At 56.6% G+C, this 22,570-nt stretch overlaps 8 protein-coding genes across 8 annotated transcripts; 3 read left to right on the forward strand and 5 right to left on the reverse strand.

Moving 5' to 3' along the window:
* Positions 1-543: 543 nt before the first annotated feature.
* Positions 544-1,496, forward strand: E0L32_004239 (uncharacterized protein; the record flags this gene model as incomplete). Its single annotated transcript, XM_031138628.1, has 2 exons — positions 544-1,172; positions 1,238-1,496. The coding sequence occupies 2 exons, from the start codon at positions 544-546 to the stop codon at positions 1,494-1,496; spliced, it is 888 nt and encodes a 295-aa protein (XP_030997252.1).
* Positions 1,497-1,931: 435 nt separating this feature from the next.
* E0L32_004240 (uncharacterized protein) lies at positions 1,932-7,153 on the reverse strand (the record flags this gene model as incomplete). The annotated part of the gene is made up of 6 exons (XM_031138629.1): positions 1,932-2,327; positions 2,469-3,461; positions 3,801-3,828; positions 4,618-5,334; positions 5,447-6,145; positions 6,216-7,153. 6 exons carry the CDS (start codon positions 7,151-7,153, stop codon positions 1,932-1,934), a joined length of 3,771 nt encoding a protein of 1,256 aa, XP_030997253.1.
* Positions 7,154-7,399: 246 nt separating this feature from the next.
* E0L32_004241 (uncharacterized protein) lies at positions 7,400-10,715 on the reverse strand (the record flags this gene model as incomplete). The annotated part of the gene is made up of 7 exons (XM_031138630.1): positions 7,400-7,735; positions 8,168-8,292; positions 8,362-8,390; positions 9,007-10,078; positions 10,144-10,191; positions 10,242-10,401; positions 10,479-10,715. The coding sequence occupies 7 exons, from the start codon at positions 10,713-10,715 to the stop codon at positions 7,400-7,402; spliced, it is 2,007 nt and encodes a 668-aa protein (XP_030997254.1).
* A 2,149-nt stretch (positions 10,716-12,864) lies between these two features.
* E0L32_004242 (uncharacterized protein) lies at positions 12,865-13,630 on the reverse strand (the record flags this gene model as incomplete). The annotated part of the gene is made up of 4 exons (XM_031138631.1): positions 12,865-12,885; positions 12,969-13,376; positions 13,448-13,486; positions 13,556-13,630. The coding sequence occupies 4 exons, from the start codon at positions 13,628-13,630 to the stop codon at positions 12,865-12,867; spliced, it is 543 nt and encodes a 180-aa protein (XP_030997255.1).
* A 671-nt stretch (positions 13,631-14,301) lies between these two features.
* E0L32_004243 (uncharacterized protein) lies at positions 14,302-14,829 on the forward strand (the record flags this gene model as incomplete). Its single annotated transcript, XM_031138632.1, has 3 exons — positions 14,302-14,307; positions 14,485-14,585; positions 14,781-14,829. The coding sequence occupies 3 exons, from the start codon at positions 14,302-14,304 to the stop codon at positions 14,827-14,829; spliced, it is 156 nt and encodes a 51-aa protein (XP_030997256.1).
* A 992-nt stretch (positions 14,830-15,821) lies between these two features.
* On the reverse strand, positions 15,822-16,461 carry E0L32_004244 (uncharacterized protein; the record flags this gene model as incomplete). The annotated part of the gene is made up of 3 exons (XM_031138633.1): positions 15,822-15,998; positions 16,076-16,246; positions 16,306-16,461. 3 exons carry the CDS (start codon positions 16,459-16,461, stop codon positions 15,822-15,824), a joined length of 504 nt encoding a protein of 167 aa, XP_030997257.1.
* A 1,923-nt stretch (positions 16,462-18,384) lies between these two features.
* Positions 18,385-21,038, forward strand: E0L32_004245 (uncharacterized protein; the record flags this gene model as incomplete). Its single annotated transcript, XM_031138634.1, has 6 exons — positions 18,385-18,493; positions 18,690-19,075; positions 19,134-19,261; positions 19,323-20,126; positions 20,591-20,672; positions 20,760-21,038. 6 exons carry the CDS (start codon positions 18,385-18,387, stop codon positions 21,036-21,038), a joined length of 1,788 nt encoding a protein of 595 aa, XP_030997258.1.
* A 325-nt stretch (positions 21,039-21,363) lies between these two features.
* On the reverse strand, positions 21,364-22,308 carry E0L32_004246 (uncharacterized protein; the record flags this gene model as incomplete). The annotated part of the gene is made up of 2 exons (XM_031138635.1): positions 21,364-22,034; positions 22,104-22,308. The coding sequence occupies 2 exons, from the start codon at positions 22,306-22,308 to the stop codon at positions 21,364-21,366; spliced, it is 876 nt and encodes a 291-aa protein (XP_030997259.1).
* Positions 22,309-22,570: the final 262 nt, after the last annotated feature.

The following is a 22,570-nucleotide window of genomic DNA, read 5'->3' on the forward strand; positions in this document are numbered from 1 at the left end:
GGTCCTTTGGGAGGTTGTACTTGTAGAAACCCTGGGCAACAGCCGATGTCTATGCAACAACTCGCCAAAGGGCAAAAGATCTACAGCCATGTTCCATCATCGGGTCGCCGGCCGATCCCAACCCCCACAATCTAATCTGGATCGCCAGCGATATATTAAAACCGCGGAGGCTGGCTCTCCTCCCATCTCTTTGTACGATAGATGCACTCTTCAGGCAAGAATTTAATTGGACAACATGCCATACATAGTACGCCTATTGGAGACACTCTTCTCCATTACGTGCACCGGGCAGGTAGCAATCCCTCCGCGAGATTCAGCCGGCGACCAGTTCCTGACCCGTCATCCCGGGACTTGAGGTCTCCCTTCCATAAGGGATTGAGCAGCAACGAAAATGGAAATATGAACTCGATATGCCCTCTGGCGAACACCCAGCCTCAATGGCATTTACAGACCCTGTCTCGCCCATCACAACACCCCTCGTAGACTGCTGAGTCCCACCCAGCCCCGAGCCAGCCTAGTATCCAATCCATCTTGAGAAAGGAAATGCTCTCCCGCCTCGCCCTCTCCGCCGCCCTCGCAGCCACCCTCGCGGCCGCCGGCACCGGCGAGGTCAAGTGCCCCATCATCTTCGACGGGCGCGTGCCCGCCGCCCTCGAGCCCTCGGCCTTTGACAGCGACGGCAACGGCAACCCCTACGGCGCAGAGTACGTCAAGGGCCGAGGGCTCACGTGGTCGCAGATCCTGCGGTTCCCCGCCGGCGCCGGCGCCTCGCGCTTCGAGAACGCCGCCGCCCACAAGCCGCTCGAGGTGACCATCGGCGACGGCTCCGTCTTCCAGGACCAGCGCGGGTTCCGGCGCGCGGGCCTGCAGTTCGCCGGCGACGCCAACACCGGGTCCCCGGGCGCCCGGGGGCTCGTGACGCTGCACTTCAGCGTGCGGCAGGACGCCGCGCGGCCGCTGAACCTGTCGCACGAGTACCTCGACGTGTGGCACGAGACGAGCGACTACGCGGCCGACCAGGTCATGTTCCAGGTCGGCACGCTGATCGGCCAGGAGCGCCTGCCGAGCGACACCTTCAAGGTCGTGTCGCGCGACGGCCGGCAGCTGTGGAGCACGCCCGTCGACGCCGGGGCCTGGCAGAACTTTGCCATCCAGATGGACTACCGGAAAAAGTGAGTTGCCAACTACCCCCGATGTGAACGACTCCCTCCTTTCCAAATTCCTCTTGTTCCGGCAGGGGGTTTTTAACGAATGGAGGAAAACACAGCACGGTCCAGGTGTACTACTCCAAGGACGACGCGCCCCTCGAGGTCGTCCTCCAGGCGACGAGCAACAACATGGCCGGCGAGGGCCAGTACCAGCTCGGCATGCTCAAGAAGCCCACGGGCACGAGCGACGTCGTCAACTCGGGCTACCAGGAGAGCGGCATCGACGAGGGGCAGATCTACGGCAGCGTCTTTCTCGAGGACAGCTCCAACGGCTGCGTGTCGTTGTGATTGTTATCGAGGGGGGAAGGGCTGAGTGAGTGAGTGAGTGAGGGAGGGTTTCGAGTCCACCGAGATGAGAGCCACGGCCTGTATAGAGAATACATATATGTACATGTATACATACGCACCATAAAACAGTCTCTTGCCTGATCAGAGTGAAACCCAGGATCCCACCTCATCCTCGATCAGCACTAAGGTTGATTTCAATGGCAAAGAGAAACAAGCCAAGTCGTAAAAGCACCATGAGAACATCTCATCTCCATAGAAATACACATGTATAAAACAACACAGCCTCAGAAATCTATGATTTGTTTTGAAAAACCCCCTTGCCCAGAACGCCAATACCCACCCACCTCTATCAAACAGTAACCACCCTCCTCCCCCAAATCTATCAGATAATAAACCTGCCGCCATCGTCATCGCCGCGCCTCCTCATCGTCGTCGTCACCTACCACCCCCTCCCTTGCCCCCAACAGCCTCCTCCTCGTCCCGATACACCCCCTCCGTCTCCCAGAGCGAGATGTCGTCCGCGTCCACCATCAGCGCCGCAGCGTCCGCGTCGTCCGGGTCCATCATGAGGCCCGAGTCCTCCCCCGCCACATCGTCATCGTCGTCGCCGCCGCGGACCTCGCCGTCGGCGGCGATCTCCTCGGCCTCCTCGCGCGCCAGCTCCGCCGCGCGGGCCATGGTGCGCCGGTAGACGAAGACGGCGACCGTCATGCCGACGAGCCCGCCCGCCATGGCCGAGAGGTAGTTGACGGCCTTGGCGCCGGCCGTCATGGCGTCGCCCTCCTCGGCGATGATGGCGAGGCGCGAGCCGATGAAGACGTGCGCCAGGAGCTTGGGGCTTTAATGACGACAAGTAAAAACAAGTTAGCATTACATTGCAACGTATGTATATATGTATACATGTGTGTGTGTGTGTGTAGCAATATATACATGTATTGAAGGGAAAATAAAAAATAAAAAATAAAAACATACCTCGCGAGCGCCGTGGCCAGCGAGAAGCTCCACACGCTGATGCTGGGGATCGTCGCCAGGAAGCCGTTGCTCAGGCTGTACGGCAGCGGGCAGAACCGCACGCCCGTGAGCACGAGCAGGCCGTCGCGCCGCAGGACCTGCCCCAGCGCCACGAACCGCTTGTCCGCGCCCACGAGCCGGTGCACGTACCCCGACAGCACGCCCCTGCTCGCCGCGAACGCCGCGGCGCTGCCCGCCACCGTCGCCGTCGCGGCGATGGGCCACCCCGCGGGGAACCCGAAGACGAAGCCCGCGACGGTGCAGGCCGTCGAGTAGCCGATCAGGGGCGGGAAGGCCGCCGCGAAGGTCGCGAGCCAGACGGCCAGCCAGCCCGCGCGGGACTCGCGCCACGTCTTGGCCAGGGGCCCCAGGGCGGCCCACATGCGCTCCGAGTAGACGAGCATGAGGATCAGGACGGCCCAGCCGGCGGCCGAGGCGGCGACGAAGAGCAGCCGCTGCGCGAGCGTCATGCGCAGCCAGAGGGCGCGGAAGCGCTCGCCGTACTCGTTGGCCGCGTCCCAGGCGCGCCGCGCGAGGGACTTGTTCCGGGACGAGGCCGACTGGCTGCGGTAGGGCGCCGAGAGGCGGCGGCGCGACGAGGCGGACGGGCCGCCCGGGTGGGAGGGCCGACGGGGGTGGATCCAGGGTGGCGGCGGCTGCTGGGAGGAGGAAGGGGAGGAGGGGGAGGGTTCCGGGGAGGGGGAGAGGGCCAGCGCGGCGGCGGCGGAGGAGTAGTCTGCTGGCATTGTGCTCGGAATGTTGAGAGGAATAAGGTGGTGGTGGTGGTGATGCCAGGAGGGCCGTTTTGTTGGGATGTATGTCTAGCTCCGGTTTGTCCGGATCAGGGCCGTGGGAGGACAGCAGAAGATGGCAGCGGGCTAGCTTGTCAGAGCCATTGATGATTCGTTTCGAATGCTGTTCGAGGCCGTCTTCTATTAGGGGGGGAGGAGGGACCTATTCGTCGGGTTGCAGAGAGGGAGCCGGCTGTAGTCGGACCCCTTGTGTCAGCAATGCGAGGCTTTTTGGCTCAGGCTTGTTGCGCGATGACTTACAAAAGAAGGCGTATATAGGTGATTCGAGCACTCTGGGGGACAGATTCACCACATCTCGGTCTTCAGGTCAAAGCTAAATACCAGTGTGTAATGCAGAGGAAGAAAAAGGGTTCGTGAGGCAACAGAGAATAACAGAGTTTCGTCGGAGGGTCGGAGGGTCGGAGACCCCTGTGCGCGCGCGTCAGGGCGGCGATAGTGCAGCTTACAGCGTCTGACATCAAATGTACTCGTATACTCGTACCTTATCGTGCTGGCTGACGTCGACAGTTCTGGCCCCAATCAGCTGTGCAGCTGTTGTACCTTTCACGGCTAATGACCTGGCAAAGGGTACTTGCTTGCTTGACTGACTCCGCCACGCTCCCCTTTTTAGGCAATCATTTTGGGATCAGCCCTGGGGAAATGTCCTTCCCCCCATATCGCGCCGCTCCTTAGGCGCAGCCTCCGGGACCCACGTGCTAAATCTCGGGGCTCTGGTCGCTCGTTCTGCTGTTATTAGTTCACCATGAACATTGGCCATCGAGGTAGGTATGTTGTTCAGGGCGAGAGCATCAATGCCATGTTTCACATTCCAATTCCCACAAGAGAACTAGGTACAGTTCCAACAGAGAACTGCAGTACCAGATTGGGCACTACAGTACTTCATACGACCCCTTTCCTGACATTTGTTCCCTTAAGCGCCTGCACACACACAAGAAAGAAGTGAGAGCCTTGCCCACAGTACTCCGAGCACGAGCAGACATCACGTAGCTTCAACACATAGAACCGTAAAGAAAAACATAGAGGATCTATTTCTACCCCGTCAAGCCTGCCCTGCCCTGCCCTCGTACACACCAGAAGAAGCTCAGACAAAGCCTCTGGCGCAACGCAACAGAAAACAGAGAGATATGTATATCAAACCATACCAGGGCGGAGCAGGCGGGGACAGACAACCTCGTCTCTCTAGTCTTTATGGGAAAGTTTTTACTGATTTCTTTGGAACCCCCCCTACGCTGTCTCTCTCTCTCTCTCTCTCTCTCTTCCTCGCCTTCTCTCTCCCCTCCCCCCCAGTCTCTTCTCACCGGCCGCCATTATTACCCCCTCGAGTGGCAGCAGGCCCCCTCGGCGGCTCCTTGGCCGACGAGTCCCTGACCAGCAACTTGACCCGCCCCTCGCCGATCTCGACGCCCTGCGCCAGGATATCAACATCCTCCTCCTCTCCCTCTTTGTCATTCCCCTTGCCGCCGCCATCGAGCGCCGCACCACCACCACCACTTGCTCCTCTACTCCCACCACCACTACCACCACCACCGCTGCTGTTCAACCTCGCACCGCCATCCGCATTATCCCTCGCCAAGCTCTTATCGTAGCTCCGCGCGTCGATCCCCAAGATGCCGCCCATGTTGTTCCGGTCGCTCGGCACCGAGAACTCGCGGTACGCGTACCGCCACTCGTTGAGGAACGCCCGGATCGCCTTGCCGACCTTGTCCTTGCCGTTCTTGCTGTGGTGGCCCGTGCCCGTGATGGCGTAGACGGGCCTCTGCTCCCGGCCGTTCTCGAGCAGCACGCGCTCCAGGTACTCGACCGCCTCCTCCGAGTGCAAGCCGTGCAGGTCCACGTAGATCTCCTGGCCGCCCGAGGCACTACCGCCGCCGCCGCCGTTGTGCTTGTTACGCTCCTCGTACAGCTCCCGCGCCGCCTCGCGATGCGCCTTGCGCATCAGGTCGTTCTCGCTCTGGCCCCGCAGGCTCAGCGCCTTGGCCGCGCGCGCGTCGTTGCGGTTCCAGGCTTGTGCAGCACTGTTTTGGGGGGGAGGGGAGGTTTTCACCTTAAGTCAGCAGAGCTTTCTTTACACACAAAATCTTACCATGACATATACGTGATGATGATGCATTGCATTGCTTTGCTTACCTTTGCAAGAACTTGTTCCTGAGGCCACCGTGCTTGATGGCCTCCTGCCGAGCCTTGAGGTAGGCCTTGTTGGCCTTGTCCCCCGTCTCCAGCCACGGTATGTGCTTGGGGCTCGGGATGTTCTGCGCCGCCGCGCTGTTCTCCCCGTTCCGGATGCTCGTGGAGCTGCCGTTCCTGCCCATCTTCTTGGCGTTCTGGCGGGCCTCGGGGCCGGGCGAGGGCGACATCTTGACAATGTCCGCCAGCGAGCTCGGGGCGAAGGTCTCCTTGTGGTGGCCGTGGCCGCCGCGCTTGCCGTGGTGCTTCTTACCCGCCTTGGCAGACGCGGAGCCCAGCGTGGGGAAGGCGTCCACGTCGTCGAGAGAGGGAGCGGCCTGCGCCGCGTCCTTCTGGTTCTGGTGCCTGCTGCCCGGCCGGGAACGCGGCCGAGACATGTCGACGGGATATCCGGGAATCTTGAACCCCGGAGGCGGCGTCACGCCGACGGCAGGATAGCCGCCCGCAGCGGCCAGCGCGGAGAGCTGCTCGGGGGTGCCCGGCTGGAGAGAGGGGAAAGAATTGGTGTCACCCAGCTGCAGGTTTGCCGCCTTTTGCGGCGGGGTGCTGGCTTGATCCACCGACAGCTTGTTGATGAGATGCGCCGGGTCGTGCGAGAAGATACAGGTCTTACCCGCCAGGCAGTTGCCGGCAACCCAGTATCTAAAGGACATATCATCAGCATCTTTATATTCCAACGCGAGACTAAGAGTCCAAAGAGGGAATGCCATACTTGCAAATGTGACTGCTCAGGTCGTGGCTGAAGCGGCAGTCTGCGCGGAGGCACTGCCCCGTCGACAGGAAGAACTTGCAAATGACACCAGACTTCTGGTCGGCAGGCGTGCTCGGCCGGATGTCCGGGGTGACGGACCGGCCGATGAGCAAGTTCTGCGGCTCTTCCATGGGCATGGCCGCCGCGGCCATGATGCCGTCCTGCGCCGCCTGGCTCTCCATGATGGCCGAGATGGTCGCGCCGAGGTCGTAGCCGTGCATCGCCAGCGCGCCCTCGATCTCCTCGTCGGTCCGCGTCTGGCCCAGGATCGAGCGCAGGATGTCGTAGGGCGTCATGTCGGTCTGCTGCGAGGAGGAAAAGGAGAACTCGGGCGCGGCGGCGTTGAGGCCGCTCGAGGTGCCCACCGAGGAAGTGACGCTGACGGCATCGTCGCTGACGAGCCAGTCCACGTTGTCCGACTGCAGATCGCCAAAGATCTCCTGGGCAGGGGTGTGGTCGTTGGCGAACTCGTACGCGTTCAGGCTGGGGCTGTTGGGGACCGGCGCCGCAAAGGTGAGGCGCGGAGAGGGCCGCGGAGAGCCAAAGGGCGAGGCGGTCGAGGATTTGGTGCGGGCGAAAGGGGTCGGGACGAAGCCCGGGGGGGCCAGAGGGCTGACGCCGAGGCGAGGGGATCCCGAAAGAGGGGTGCCGGATCCGCGCCAGGAGGCAGGGGAGGGACGGCGAAGGATGGTCTGCCGTATCGGGGGTGGAGAGGCGGCGCTGGTCCCGCCTTCGCGAAAGCGCCAGAGCGCGTCTAACACGGCATTCTCCAGAGCCTGCCCCTGCAGCTTGGTCTCCTTTCGGAGCAGCTCCTCTAGCTTGTCTGTCTTGTCCTCATCCTCCAGGGTGGCATCCTGCAAGATGGGAAGGCATATGTCATAGGTCTCGTCAGAAACCATGCTGGCGCACTGGATGTATCTGGTTCCTGGGGCCAGGTCCAGTCGAGTTGAAGTGAGTATCGAAAGAGAAAAAGTAGGAAAGAAAGCCGAGATATGTTTCGAGAGCGTTATCGGTCGTGAAGAGGGTGAAGCCGAGGGAGTGGTCGTCGATCAGTTTATGTATTACTACTCTAAGTCGGGGCGATGGAGCTTGTGAGACGGTGAACGGCAAGTGAGAGGGAGGCTGGCTGCGCCCGGCTCCTGCTGTCAGCGCCTGGGAGAGCAGGTGGATGAGTTGGAGATGAGGTCGGCGTGCAGATCGGGGGAATCGCAGGCCGAGAGAGGGCCAGGAACGAATGTGCGGTGAATGACAGGCTCGGGGCGGGAGTCGGGCGGGAAGCACAAGGCCAAGAGCTGCGTCGCATCGGCGAGCTTGTGGAACGGGCAAATAGGCAATCGAGAGTCAGCTGTCGAGGCGTCGCAGTGGTCGTCGCCTAGCAGCATGGTGTCATGGCCGCGCGCGAAGGGGTTGATAGTGATGCGGGCGGCGCTGATAACAAGAGTGTCACGCAGACTCGCGCCTCGCTTGCCTTGCGTCAAGTTCTGGGTCAGGGTAGTAGTCAGGGCAAGGTAGTCAGGGTAAGGTAGTCAGGGGTGTTGCTGTAGTTATCGGACCTCCAGGGCGGGCTGCAGGTCGTTTCTTCGGTCAAGAGGCGCAATCAGAGTGTGGCTGGTGGTGGAGGTAATTAATTTCCAGGCAATAGAGAGAAACAAAGAAATCCGCCCCAGACTGCGAGACACAAAAGAGATTACCTACATAGGTATGTAGAAGAAGGGGAGGACAACAGATGAGAGGAGAGGTTGAGTACTATTTGGGGGCGGGAGACGGGAGAGGCGAGATGTTCAGCTGTTATCGAAACAGAGGCTCTGCCTTGCCTGGCTGAGTGACAGCATGCAGTAATGCAGCAAGCTGGCGGAGATGAATCAATCAGATCAGAGGGGGAACTCACTGGAGCAAAGGCTAATGATAGGTACACTGATCCAGCTCAGGCCAGCGCTGAATTTAAGGGTCATGACGGGCTCAGTGGAGCCTTGGGGGCGAGCCTGACTGGCTGGATTGGGCGCGAGTTGCGGCCGCGTTTGCGTGGGGTTCCTCCGGCCTGCATTGATTTAGTTAGTTACCTAGGTAGTTAGCTGGCACGGCTGCGAAGCTGGAGCTCACGACGGACGGCCCCTTCCACTAGCCTGACTGGTAGGACTGTGCTCGAATTAGGTATTAGAGTCTGATCGTCGGTCGGTCCCTTGCGCTAGATTGAGAGCATTCTATCTGTTTGATCTCTCCAGTGTGGTGCCATCCCGCCAACTGGATGGATCCTGTTTTGTGCGAGACACATCCCCTGAGCCCGGAGCTGATGATAATGCTACACACAACGGACATCGAGGGGCCGGCCCTCTCCAGCTCACATCTTGGGGGTCATACAAGGTCGACCTCATCCCAGCTACCGGTCAATCTGTTCTCATTCTAAGTATATAACAAGTGTCGACTCTTACGATAGGAAGGTGGAACTCCAACCCGATCCTTTCTGTACATGGCAACTTGGCCCTATCCTTCATGCTAGGTACAAACCTCAAGGGTCTCGCAGCGGCATCGGCTTCGTAAGAGTCAAAAGGCGAAACAGTCAGCTCCAATGACACACCCCTTCTTCAAACCCCCATTGCAACTCTGACTGTCCTGTCCGTTCATAACCTCGAGCGGACATCCACTTTGCCGGCATCAGTCCTATCATTTCCCCCCTCCGTCAGCATCAAACACGTTCTCCCAGGTTAGGTTTATCTCGCAAACAACAACAAAAAAAAAAAAAAAAAAAACTTACTTCTTCACATTCTTCTCCGTCTCCTCCCGGATGCGCCGCCCCAGCGCCGCGTCGACCTTGTCAAACATGCCGTACGTCCGCTGCCGCGTCGCCTCGTGCGCGCCGCAGAGGTGCACCGCCACGTTGTGCACCAGCGCCTCCTGCTGGCCCGGCGTGCGGCCCAGCACCGCCCACAGCGCGCCCGCCTGCACGTAGTCCTCGGGCGTCACCTCGCCGAACAGCGCCGACGTGACCTTGCCCATCCACTCCTCGTGCGACACGCTCGCCGCGGGCCGGTACCGCAGCGCGCGGTACGTGCTCGGGTAGTTGGGGACGGCGCCGTAGTTGCCGTCCACGGCCATGGCGCCGTCGCGCTGGAACGGGTTGAAGGCCGCCAGCGGCCGGTTGACGGGGATCTGCTGGTAGTTGGTGCCCAGGCGGTGGCGGTGCGTGTCCGGGTACGAGAAGAGGCGCGACTGCAGGACCGGGTCGGCCGAGGGCTCGACGCCGGGGACCACGTGCGAGGGCGAGAAGGCGAGCTGCTCGATCTCGGCAAAGTAGTTCTCCGGGTTGCGGTTGAGCGTGATCCGGCCCACGGGCCGCAGCGGCACGTCCTTCTGCGGCCAGACCTTGGTCAGGTCGAAGACGTTCCAGCGGAACTTCTCGGCCTGCTCCGGCGTCAGGACCTGCACGTACACGCTCCAGCTCGGGTGCTCGCCGCGCCTGATGGCCTCGAAGAGGTCCTCGGTGTGCCAGTCCGGGTTCTCCGACGCCATCCTGCCCGCCTCCTCGTTGTTGAAGTTGCGGATGCCCTGGTCCGTCTTGTAGTGGACCTGCACGTAGACGAACGAGCCGTCGGCCTTGGTGAACTTGAGCGTGTGGCTGCTGTAGCCGTTCATGTGCCGGTACGAGTACGGCGTGCCCCGGTCCGAGAAGAGGATCATGACCTGGTGGATGGCCTCCTGGTGCGTCGAGAGGTAGTCCCAGAACATGGTGGCGTCCTTGAGGTTGGTCTGCGGGTTGCGCTTCTGCGTGTGGATGAAGACGGGGAAGTTTGTGGGATCGCGGATGAAGAACGTGGGAGTGTTGTTTCCTGCAGGAACGGTGTTTAATGACCGATCTAGGTCACAGGAGAATTACTAGAGGTGAGTATCTTACCAACTAGATCCCAGTTGCCTTCATTCGTGTAGAACTTGATTGCGAAACCTTTGAAAGATACATGTTAGCGGGGTGCTTGGTGGTCATAGAAACGGTACTCTCATGGAAGTGAACATTACCTCTAGGGTCGCGGGCCGAGTCCGGCGAGCCCTTCTCGCCTCCGACGGTCGAGAACCGCACGGCAAGAGGCGTCTTCTTGCCGATTCCCTGGAATAGATCGGCGGAGCAGATATCGCTGATGTCGTGGGTCACCTCAAACTACATCATCACGAGTATTGGGTCAGCGAGATATGATCATCCTCGACACAGACATACTCCGCGGGTCCGTAACTCACCTCGCCAAAGGCACCGGCACCCTTGGCGTGGACGACACGCTCGGGGATACGCTCACGGTCAAAGTGAGCCAGCAGGTCGATCAGGTGGAAGTCCTGGAGCAGCAGCGGGCCGCCGGCGCTGTTGCCGACACGCTGCCACTTGGTCGGGTGCTCGACGGGAGCGCCATTGGAGGTCGTGTAGACTGGCTTCTCGTTGTACCGGTAGGTTGAACCGGGCTTGTCGTCTCCGGCGCCCATTTTGAAAAGCTCCTTTATTGTGTTCGGATTATTGTGTTGTTGCTAGTCGCTGTGTCTAGGGGTTTTGATAGATAGGTCTATCTTCGAATCTTGCGAACAAGTTGTATAAGTGCAATTCCAGGCTGTATCAAGAACCACAGAGACAAGAACAATTACAGAGTCTAAAAAGAACCAAGGAGAGAGAGACAGGACCATAGATAATCAGGTAAATTGGGCCAAAGCTAGCATATAAGTGAGTGAGAATGGTCCATCGGGGGGAGACCGACCGCTGCTTGTTGCTCTGGTGCTGCCCGGGGTAGACACGGAGTGGGACTGTCTCGGGCCCAAGTACAGGTACATCGTCGCACTCGCCCCCTTGGCTGTCTAACATCAGCCAATCGAGTTGGCTGGATTTGAGGTTCTTGCCCGCAATCGGCCTGGTTACCAAGCCCAGGGCTTGCCAGGCTGAACATGCGGGGGAGCTGTTACAAGTAGCTACTTGCTGTTGGACTCGGGGAGATAGGCACTCTAAAACCTTACCCAGTGATCGGCTTTTCCTATCACTGTTCTGTTTTCTACGAATGCAATCGAATGCCCTGAACGCCTTGTTTGTATTGAAGATAAAGAGGCTCTCTGCGAATGGCTCGATTCTGCTACGAGTTCTGTGCTCTCAAAGCAACAGCCAATTGTGTGATTGTGAATCTTGAGACACAGCTATGGGTGGCCGCCAAAGAATCGATAGTGCTGAGGGGAAAGCACTCCATTGGAGATGACTGGAGATTGCGGAGAAGACCAGACAACGCTTCCATACCTATGATTCTCTGGCAGACCACAATCCCGATGATGATCCAATTCTGGCAACATGTTTCGTCCGGCCGCTACTTGGTTGTTCTCTAGTTAATAGTATCCGTCTTGAACCACTGCAAGCCTTCCCTGCTCTGGAGACTCGTGGTTTCTCCTGATTTGGAAAATTGGGCGAGTTGCCTGTTCAGGAGAAAAAGCGAGAAGCACAGGCTGGGCTAGCCCAGACGCCGGGCCGGTGTGTGAGTGTCCGGGCCGGTGGAGTAGGTAGAGGCACTTCAAGAAGAGGCTGGCTCTCAGCGTGAGCAAAGGCAGCTCTAAGCGACGACAAGACAAGCAGGGAGGCCCACTTGCACTCGAATGAGGAATTATCAGCCCGGGATCGGCTTCCCCAAACCGGTCTGTGTTTGCCGCCCCGAGGACTCATCTCGCACCCCCCAGGCTCGGGTTCTCCCGACCTTGTAACGAATGCCCTCTCATGGGCAAGGGCAGGTCTGAAGAAGCTCGAATGAGACATCCAGAATATTTAATACCCAGCTCTTTTCGTATATTTTTTTGTTTTGTTTTTCTTTCTCTCATTGACCAGAGTGTATCGAAACCACACTCATTACGGAGGTGAGCCGGCCACCATAGCCGTAGCGCCCGATCCATGTCGAAGTACCGGTACTTCCCTACCCAACACAATTCACGCCGCCGATGCCAGCCGACGGATAACCACGGATTGGACGTGAAGTCAACACATGGATTGCGGTGCTCGGATTTGTCTCGGCGTTATGCATGTACTCTTCGCTCTCTGGCGTGCAGCAATGAAATACTTCAGCGTCGTACGAGGTTCTTTGAACAAGTCTGGTCGGAAATACTCTTCGTATACCAATGGAACTGTTCCCCTGTTTCATGATAATGGTATGGCAATTATGGGAGGGCCCAAGAATGAGAACACTTGAGTACTTGAAGACTTGACCTGCAACAACGAAACGAGAAGACGTAGAAAAGTCTAGTTTCACAATATTATGCTTCGAGGATCCTATACCTCAAGCTCGTTCATTAGTAAAGTCGTACAGTACCAGCCGGGCATGTAATGTATATCATGTATGTGCTTGCTTGCTCGTCGCACATCCCGCTGTAGGTGGCGTCCTCTCCCCCAAACGAGAGATCCAGCCTCGCCATCCCCAGCCAATAGGCTTTCATCCACGTCGCTCCTCCAAGAAACGCCGTTGCTCTCAATGCTTCAACCCCGAGCCGCTCATATTGGTCTATTCCAAGATGTCATAGCGGCACCTCGGTTCTTCGTTCTGTGTCGTTTTACTTCATCTTCAATCAAGGTGGTGTTGTACAAAAAGTTAATCATGGTGCAAGGCGGACGGGCTCCTCATTCTTGTTGCACGGTCGACTACGTCCTCGTCAGTCCTAGTACGTGATTACTTCGGCCAGGGGGAAAAAAGGTTATAGGAAAGTGTGCATCGCCCAACTTACCACAAGCCAGTCCATGCCCTCGTTCACGCCGCTGCCGTCCACGGCTGAACAGGCCATGATGCTCCAGTTCCTGTCCCTGAGCTCGCCTAGCCGCAGGGCCTGCGAGATATCTGCTGCGCCCTTGGCTCCCGGCTGGTCCTGCTTGTTGGCGAAGACGAGCAGCGCCGCGTCCTTGAGCTCCTCCTCGTTCAGCATCGCCGACAGTTCCTCTGCCGCCGTGTGGAGACGTTCGATATCGGTCGAGTCGACAACAAAGATGACCGCCGCCGTGTTGGCGTAGTAGCACCTCCAGTACGGTCGGATAGAGGTCTGACCACCCAGATCCCAGACGTTGAAATTCAGGTTCTTGTACGTCACAGACTCGACGTTGAAGCCGATGGTAGGTATCGTCGTCACCACCTCTCCGATCTGATATAATCCGTAGCTCGTCAGCCTCAACTCTCGAGCAGGGCGCTCGCATATCTCGTGCAATTCCGTACCTTTAACCTGTATAGCAGTGTCGTCTTGCCGGCGTTATCCTATGGCATGGGGCAAAAGCATTAAATGAGCGGTCCTGGAATCGTAAGAAGGGCGGGTCAAGTCCATACAAGACCAAGGATCAATATTCTTATTTCCTTCTTTGCCCACAGAAGGCTGGAGAACCACGACATGCTCTGACCCATCTTGTCTTGACGAGAAAGCCGAGAAGCCTACAATGTACCAAATATCGAGCGCGTGGCTTTAGGGACGATCTTTGTAAACGGCGGAAGCTACGGCGCTCTGTGGCTTGTTTCGTGGCGAGGACCTCGTAGACTTGTCGCAGGATCTGGCTCGTTCGCCCGGCCTTGTGGTACTAAGAGAGGGTTCGAGAGTTTGAATCGGAAGACGGGCGCGAGGAAGGGGTATACGTCGTAAGATTTCTGAATGATACAATCTCTTGGTTCAGGAGCAGGGGTTGCAACTTTTTGATGAGGCCGCCAGATCCAGATCTATGAAAGTGGGATAAAGGGTCCGTGCTCTTCTACAGTTGCTTCTCCTTTTGTCTCACGCGACGGCTTCTGGCAAAGAAATGCCAGATTTCTAATGCTTGGCGCGAAGCTGACCGACTCGTCCCCACAAAACGCAAAGCCTCACTTCAACGCTTCGAGCCGGCCTGGCACACCAATCCCCGCCACCTGACTGCCACCTGCCAGACAAAAAAGCGGGAAAATTCTTCTACACGTGACCCAAATCTGGGCGAGAGGGCTTTCCGAATCGCACAACAATTTTCTAGGCGCCTCGAAATCCACCGTGGAAAGAACATCACGACCAACCGACCAGACACACCCTCGGAATTTCGACAACAACCGTCAAAATGCCGGTATGTAGACGCTCATTCCCATCGATACCTTGTCGTTGATCTATACGATTCTTATTCTGCACTTTCATGACGGATGGTGTCGCTCTCCATGAGCTGCATCGCCCTCTTGAAACCACGATGAGAACCTGGGTCATCTTATCACGGATCATGGACTAACGGGATCACTTTTTCCAACAGAGCCACAAGTCTTTCCGCACGAAGCAGAAGCTCGCCAAGGCGCAGAAGCAGAACCGCCCGATCCCCCAATGGATCCGTCTCCGAACTGGCAACACCATTAGGTACGGTTTATCACCCGTCCTTGATGGAGAGGCAAGGAGCGAGAGCGGATGAGACGAGGGAGGGGAGAGTGCCAGAGAAGGAGATATGGGTTATTCTTTACTCGAGGGCTCTCCTCGAACCGTCCAGATCTTCTCTCGAACGCCGCAACGCCCGAGCAACATCAGACATGAATACTAACGTGCATTCTCCTACAGGTACAACGCCAAGCGGAGGCACTGGCGCAAGACCCGTCTCGGTATCTGAACGGATCGCCGACGACGACTTGCTTTTCCGCATACCCGTTTGCCTCTCTATTTCTGTCTCTCACCACGTACGCACACACACCCTTGGGCGGACAACTTCTCGTCCAGTACCGGCTCTCGAGTGAACGACGATGGAAAGTGCTTATGGACGGAGTTCGGTCTGGAGGGAGGAATGAGGAAAATCTCTATGCAGTGTGGAAGGGAAGAAATGCCGGGTCTTTGGTTTGCTGGGTCCTTGCCCAGTTATTGCATTCAATTGGGGTAAATGGAAATGAAAATTCAAAAGGCATTGCGCTGATCAAAGATATACACGACTGTGCAACTCGACTATTGTGATGTGCCGGTAGGCTCGGCGGCAAGACCGAGTATCATTCACTGCCCTGAGTATGCGTCATCGATGCTCCTTGTTGTATCATGTTGAAACCGTAACACGCGAGGCCTTTGGATCAAGCACTCTCTGTTTGCTCGTGACGAGGCATAACATTTTTGCACTCTGAAAGCAGTAAACCACTACCGATGTACTTTCGTCCATGACGGCTCGTAGTCATTACCAATTACCCGCTGCTTGACCAGACACTCATCCGCAGACAACCATGCTCCCTTGACCCACGGTCCTTCTCATCGCAATGACAGCCACTCTCGAACAATACGGGACCGAGCAAATCAGTTCATGCAATTACCTGATTGCCTTGTAACATCAATACCGCTTCATGCGTGGCACAGCTTATCAATCGAGATGATTCCTGTGCACCTACACGGTGCCCAAGTCCGGATACTCAAAACATGAAATTGCCCCGAGGCGCCTGTTCAATTTATCGCTGTTCAAGTATCGAAATATTGAGCAGCTGAAGCTACGCAAAAGAAAAAAAAAAATTACAACTAACGCCATGAATGTGCGCCGGAACTCATACCCCGAACCCGGATATTGAGTAGTCACGTCATTGCCGCATCCAATTCGCGGCAATCGTCATCCAACATGCAGCCCGTGTGCATTTATCGGTCCTCAGCCCACTCGTTCTCACGGCGGATCTGCTCCTCCTCCTCGGGCGTGAAGTCGTTGGTGATGTTAAAGGTCTTGCGGATCTCCTCCGGCGACTTGCCCTTGATCATGTTGGCAACAGTCTTGCAGCCAACATCCAGCAGGTTCTTGATGTCCATGTAGTTGGCAGCCTGAGTATTATCCGAGTTAGCGATTTAATTTCTACACAATGAGAATGAATGGGGGAGAATGTTGGGGAGGCACATACAAGAATGATCTCGAAGAGCATCTCCTGGTCCACCTGCATGAACTTCTGGTCCCACTCGTCGATATCGGTGGTACGGCGGCGAGACTCGTTCTCCTCATCACCGGTCGAGGGGGGGTCGTTTCGGTGATGCTCGCACCACTCGATCACCTTCTTGAGGACAGCCGAGTTGACCTGCGATGCGTTTGGTTAGCAAGACCAGCGAGTGCATCGAGGGGGTGCTGTCAACTTACATTGGGCAGTGGAACAACCTGCTGCGCGATCATATCCTCGCCTAGGTCCTCGATCATGTTCTTCAGGAGAATAGAGCGCTCGGCGACGGGGCGGTCGACCTCGACCTTGTCGCCATCGCTGCTCTGCAGGGTAACCTTATCGATGGAGCCAGACATCTTTGCTATCGAAGTGCTAAGAGTTTATAGTAAGCGACGGGGCTCTGAGAGAAGGATGATGAATGATTTGTGCCGAGAATGCTCGAAGAAAGAGTGCTGTCAAGCGTAAATAGATTCTGGATGCGCTTTCGGATATGGAGTGCGAAGTTGGAACTCGGTGGTGATGTCTGATGGGTGGGAGAAAGATGAAGGGTCGGAGAGCGGGAGGAAGGGGCTTTTTATGCAAATCTGGCTCACCTTGCCGAATCTGAATCTAGTTTGGGACGATGGAAGAGGTTCAAGGACAGAGTGCTTTGAGTGACGGACAAAGCTGAACGAACAAAGTCAGTAGTTCGTTGGTGGTTAGTGGGGAAGTGGTGAGTGGGTGAATGGTGAAAGGCGGCGGAGGAGGCAGTGACTGGCTAAAGTGGGGATTTGCTAGGTAACCACCACCTACTTGAGTGGGGGAATTCTAGGCCAAGCCGACAGAAGGGGCTAACATCACTGTTCAAAGCGCACAGACAGGCAGGCAGTCGCTTGCAGCTGCCAGGGGCTTGCTGGTTTTCGGATGATTTCCAAGTAAATGTGATATCAAAGCAATAGCACAGGAACAGGTAGAACATACCTTCCGTTGGGCACGAGCACGTGTGTTTGAAGTCCCTGACCTGCTCAGGGCAACGCAGGTGAGATGAAGGGTTTGAGTTGGATCAGCCTTTTCGGGGGAAGACCCTACTTTAAGTACTCACGCATCAAGGCTGATCCAAAGTCAACCAAGATTTGGAAGAAATGGATTGCAGTTTGCATTCGGCAGTGTTTGCTACTTCATGGTGTCTGCAATAAGGGCACACAGGAACTCTGGACATGCATGGCCCTGAACCACTCAGGAGGTGCCTTTGGTTGATGAGAAGCACAAGTCGGCAGCGAGAACAATGCTTCAAGGCCAGGGGATGAAGAAAATATGTACTGCTCTTTGTTGACCTATGGTTCATGTTCTTCCTGTTAGTCTAGCTGATTGGGAAACGAATGATTTTTCCCTCTCTTTTTTTTTCTTTTGACGAAAGCCAGTAGTTTCCCACAAACTTCAACATAGATACCTAGGTAGCTTTGAAGAAATTTCAAACGATCCAGGCCCTGTTTGAGGCGGCGAACTCCTCAATGGTGATAGGTAGTATGGAGACAATAACGAGGGTGGTGGTGACAAAAAGAAGCAACCAACAATGCACTTGCGTGCTTTATGAAGTGGATCAGCCTATCATTCCTCTTTAACGGGCTGAAAGGTTCTTGGTGGACCTCGACCTGGATGCGGTAAAGTGCCAGAGATCTGCCTGGCGAGCTGCATCATTGATGGGTGGGTTTTTCTGTGTTCGGGCTGTTGGTAGCATTCGGCGGGTGCAAATAGGTACTGAAGTACCCTTCACTAGGGGGGTGTAAGCTCCCCTTTAGAGTGCTCCCAAAGCAGCGGCCCCTTAGTTTTAGTGGCCGCCAGGTGCTGCTGGGGACGCCTCATGGTGCACTACCCATGACCTCCTCCCTGCCTAGCGCGTCTCTCAACCCTGCTGTTTTCCAGGGGAAGACACGACATTTGACATCGCCATGTGGCCATTTGGCCTGGTTCGGAGCTTCTGGAACTGAGTCCCCCCGAAATTTACCAAATTTCCAGTCATCCCGTACCGTACCACACCCCTCGACAAACCTACCAGCGCGCTTCATAATCAGGCCGGCGACAGGCGTGACTTGGAATTTCTTCCCTCACTCCATGCTACATGATCATGCCACAGCCTGACCTGTCGCATCTTCTTTTGACCTGCTGCTTCCCGCGCCGATGCTGCCACAGCTGCCCCGAGCCTTCTTGACGAGGATGCCGACGTCGACGCTGCGCTTATCAGCTACCGCATGAACTGCAAAGAGCAACACCGGCAAAATACCCAAACACAGTCCGCAACCATGTGGCGGCGAGCCTATCTTCTTTTGATTCTGGTGAGGCTGTGGTTTGCGCTGTCGCCCAGCTATCTCCATCCCGATGAAAACTTCCAAGGTCCGGAGGTCATTGCTGGTAAGCTCTCACTTCCCCATCGGACCTGGGCATGGCAGCTACTCCTTGCTGTACATGAACAACACCGTCTTGGTTCCCGCGCGATTGCGCGGGCAAACTGAATTACGCGCCTTTTGGAGCGCTTGCCTGGCATCTTCAAGCTGGGGCCGCCAGTGTATAATGATCTCGCGCTGACGCTTCTTTTCTTGTGCGACAGGCCAAATATTCAGCTACCCGATCCGAAGGACATGGGAATTTACGAGCGACTACCCCATCCGCAGCGTATTCCCATTGTGGCCCGTGTACGGCTTACCCATGCTCCTTCTCCGCTGGCTGTGGATAGGGAAGGGCAACGATGGCGAAATTCCACCGATCTCCGTCTTCTGGACGCTCAGAGTTCTCATGTTCATCATGAACTTTGTCCTCGAAGACTGGGCCATCTATGAGCTGGTGCAGTCCCCGCGACACCGAAGAGTTGCGATGCTGCTGCTCGCTTCCTCCTACGTCACCTGGACCTACCAGACACACACCTTCTCGAACTCTATTGAGACCTTGGTTGTTGCCTGGTGTCTCGTCCTGATCGAGAGGATCGTTGCGACTCCGGTGTGTAATATTCCATTGGTTGGCATGTGCCCGTCGCATGCGCTGACACTGCAAGCAGCAACGGTCATCCCTGATTGCCTCGACCTTACTGGGCGTCGTTTGTGTTTTTGGCGTCTTTAACAGGATAACCTTTCCTGCATTCCTCTTAATTCCTGGCCTTCGATTGATACCCTACTATTGGAACAGGTACATATTTCCTTGTCCATCTATGTATATATATACCTTGTCGCATACTAATTCGTTTCAGACCTTTATCCCTTGCCATTCTGGTCTCCTCAGCGCTCTTCACAACCTTGGTCGCGATTACTCTCGACACTGCATTTTACACACCACATTCGATTTCGTGGGGAGATCTCGTGAGGCATCCGGTCATCACGCCTCTAAACAACCTCTTGTATAATATCTCGTCGGATAACCTTGCCAAGCACGGGCTCCACCCTTGGTACCAGCATCTGCTCGCCAACTTGCCTCTATTGCTTGGGCCAGCTGCCGGACTGCTCCTTTTCCGGTCACACCTCTCTCTGCGTATGTACTCGGCCATCTCCGGCATTTTCGTCTTGTCGATATTCCAGCACCAGGAAGCGCGATTTCTCCTACCTACGATTCCCTTGATTCTGTCATCGGTGCGCCTCCCCAGGAACGGCACCGTGCTGCGCATCTGGATATCGGCGTGGGTCATCTTTAACGTGGTCCTCGGCATTTTGATGGGTATATACCACCAGGGCGGAGTGATCCCCGGCCAGGTGTTCTTGAGCACACAGCCGGATGCAACGCAGGCAATTTGGTGGAAGACGTACACGCCCCCGATCTGGCTGCTCAATGGCAAGAACGAGGTTTTGCAGACGCGTGACGTGATGGGAATGAAGGGAGACGACTTGCTCGTATTGTTAAACGAGCTTGCAACATGTGATACCCCGGCGGACAGGAGGAGTCAGGAATATTTGAAGGAAAAGAACGGAACGTATTTGGTCGCTCCACTATCGGCGACATGGCTGGATCCGTACTTGCCAAATAAGGGCCTGGAGGGCCTACGATTTCGCGAGGTTTGGCGGTATAGAGCGCATCTGAATCTGGATGACCTGGACTGGGGCGAGGACGGAGTCTGGAATACATTACAAAGGGTCATTGGACGGCGGGGACTGGCCGCCTGGAGGGTCACAAAAAGCTGCTCTGGTAGACGGACATGGTAGAGCGCTGGGGAAATATTACGGATCTGGTTGGCACTGAAGTCGAGTCTGTTCTGTGATTTGAAGCATGCGAAACTCTGCACAAGCCGTGATTTGGATGCTACATGTAGTCTCCGTCAAAGCTCGGAGGAAACGGGACCCAGTTTACCAGTTTGAGTGGGTTCCTTCACTCCCGGCGTGAGCCACAGGGAACTCTACGATTACCCACCCACTACCAGATCCCTCTACTCAGTCATTGGCCGGAGCTCAACACCACTGATATTTTATTCGGGATCTCGTATGACGAAGACCAATCCATACATGCTTTCACAACAATCTTTGTCCGCAGTCTTTTTGATACCCCGCCACAGAGTCTGCCTGAAGCAGACACTCATTTCAAGATGCCGGGTTTAAATATGGAAGTCTTCAAGGTACACAATGGCCCCATCACGCCGTCATGCGCCACATACACTCGGGGACCAATGGAAGCTAACCAGACGCTGTCGATGCGCCCATAGTTCGGCATGTATGTCATGTTCCCGATTGGCATCATGTTCTACTTCGGAACGAACCTCGATCAGCGCTTCGCCGTGCCCGACTTCTGGCCCAAGCCCGAGCAGGCCAACAAGGTGCCTCTCGACCGGGACGAGATCAAGGCCGAGCTCGAGCGCCTCCGTGCCAGGAGGCTGCACAACAGGGACAGGAGGCTCGCGGAGGAGGCCAGGTTGGCGCAGTTCCGCGAGGCGCAAGAGCAGCAGGCCCAGGCTCAGGCTCAGGCTCAGCAACAGCAGGAGTGAGAGAGAGAGGGTCGCGCTGCCTGCGGGCGTCGATCGTGTGACGATACCGGAAACGAGGGCCCCCTTTGTGGGCGATTGCATTCACTCTACGGCGTTCCTGGGTTCTTTGCTTCCATAGCGCGGATGCGGGTTTTCCAAAACAGCGGAGGATTGTCACAATTTGTACTACTATTGGGGGAAACGCGGAATCCGCGGCGTCGGCGAGGATGTCTCTACCTGAGATGTATACTACTACTCCCCTCTCGACGGCCAAAATGACTGTGGGTATCATTGGTCTATTTGTACATGATATTACATATCTACGAGTTGTGTGTCTATATGTGTTCTATCCGTCTATGTTGTCCTCAAGGGACTCCCACTGTTCGTCCGTGAGCTCGCCCTGCTCTACATTGCAGTAGACTGCTTGCACCTCGGGAGAGTCTTGGAACCCGGCGAGAAGATCTCGGAGCTTCTCAAACTCATGGTTTGTGCCAACTTTCGACCGGGTCTCCTCGTTGACGGACCAGAGGATCTCGGCGGCCAGCACCTTGAGGTTGAACTTGGGCCCCACGTTTTGCGCGATCTGGTTCGTCTGGTTGGGCTGGGTCCAGACGATGATGTTGCCCTCGTCGTCGGCCTCGATGTCCTCGGCGCCGGCCTCGATCGCGTCGTCCATGATCTCGTCCGGCCCCACGCCGTCCGCCTTCTCAAACACGACCCGGCCCATGCGCGAGAAGAAGAACTTTGTCGGCGTGGGGTTGCCCTTGGCCCGCTTGACCATGATGCCGAGGTCCTGCAGCGCACGCTTGATGTTGTCCGTCTCGACGTCGAGGATGATGGCCACCGAGGGCGGCATCATGACCTCGTACGTCACGCTCTCGAGGCTCTGGCCGCTCGTGGTCCGGCCCTGGCCCCGCGCGATGGCCGTCTCGATCGTCGCCTTGGGCACCCCGGCCTTCTTGGCGGCGGCCACGGCCGAGGCCAGCTGCGGGTTGTTGTCCGGGTTCGCGCCGCCCCCTGCGAAATCGCGCGCAACATGTCAGCAAGAAGACGTCCACTGGAGCAGGCCAATGGGTCGGTGCGTACACTTGGAAAAGATGGTGATGTTCTGGCTGAAGGTGCTCCGGAGCCGGTTCTTCTTGGCATCGGCCGCGCCCTTGTCATGGCGAATCTTGGACCAGCGGTTGTGCCCGCTCTGGAAGAGCTGGCCCGACGTAAAGGAGCGTCTGCATTGGTTGCATACCGAGGGTTGGAAGCTCCGGATGCTGGATGTCGAGCTCCGCGCGAACATAGCTATTCCGTGCGCGAGATGGATGAGTGTACAAGAGGCTACAGAGAAGGATCTAAGACAAGAAGACCGCCGCGAAAAAAAAACATAGAATATTATCATACAATCCAATTACACACGGGGATAGGCTTGGGACCAGTCCGAGCTGTATATTCCGCGAAGCGCAAAGCTCCAGAGCTGTCTTGAGTTCTTACGAAAATCTTCCGATAAGATGATCAAGGGTCGTGCGGGAGCGGCGCCAGCTGGCACTGATTGGCTGATGACG

This window comes from Thyridium curvatum (assembly GCF_004353045.1).
Source record: "Thyridium curvatum strain D216 chromosome Unknown NODE_20_length_475153_cov_84.797782, whole genome shotgun sequence".
Classification (NCBI taxonomy): domain Eukaryota; kingdom Fungi; phylum Ascomycota; class Sordariomycetes; order Thyridiales; family Thyridiaceae; genus Thyridium; species Thyridium curvatum.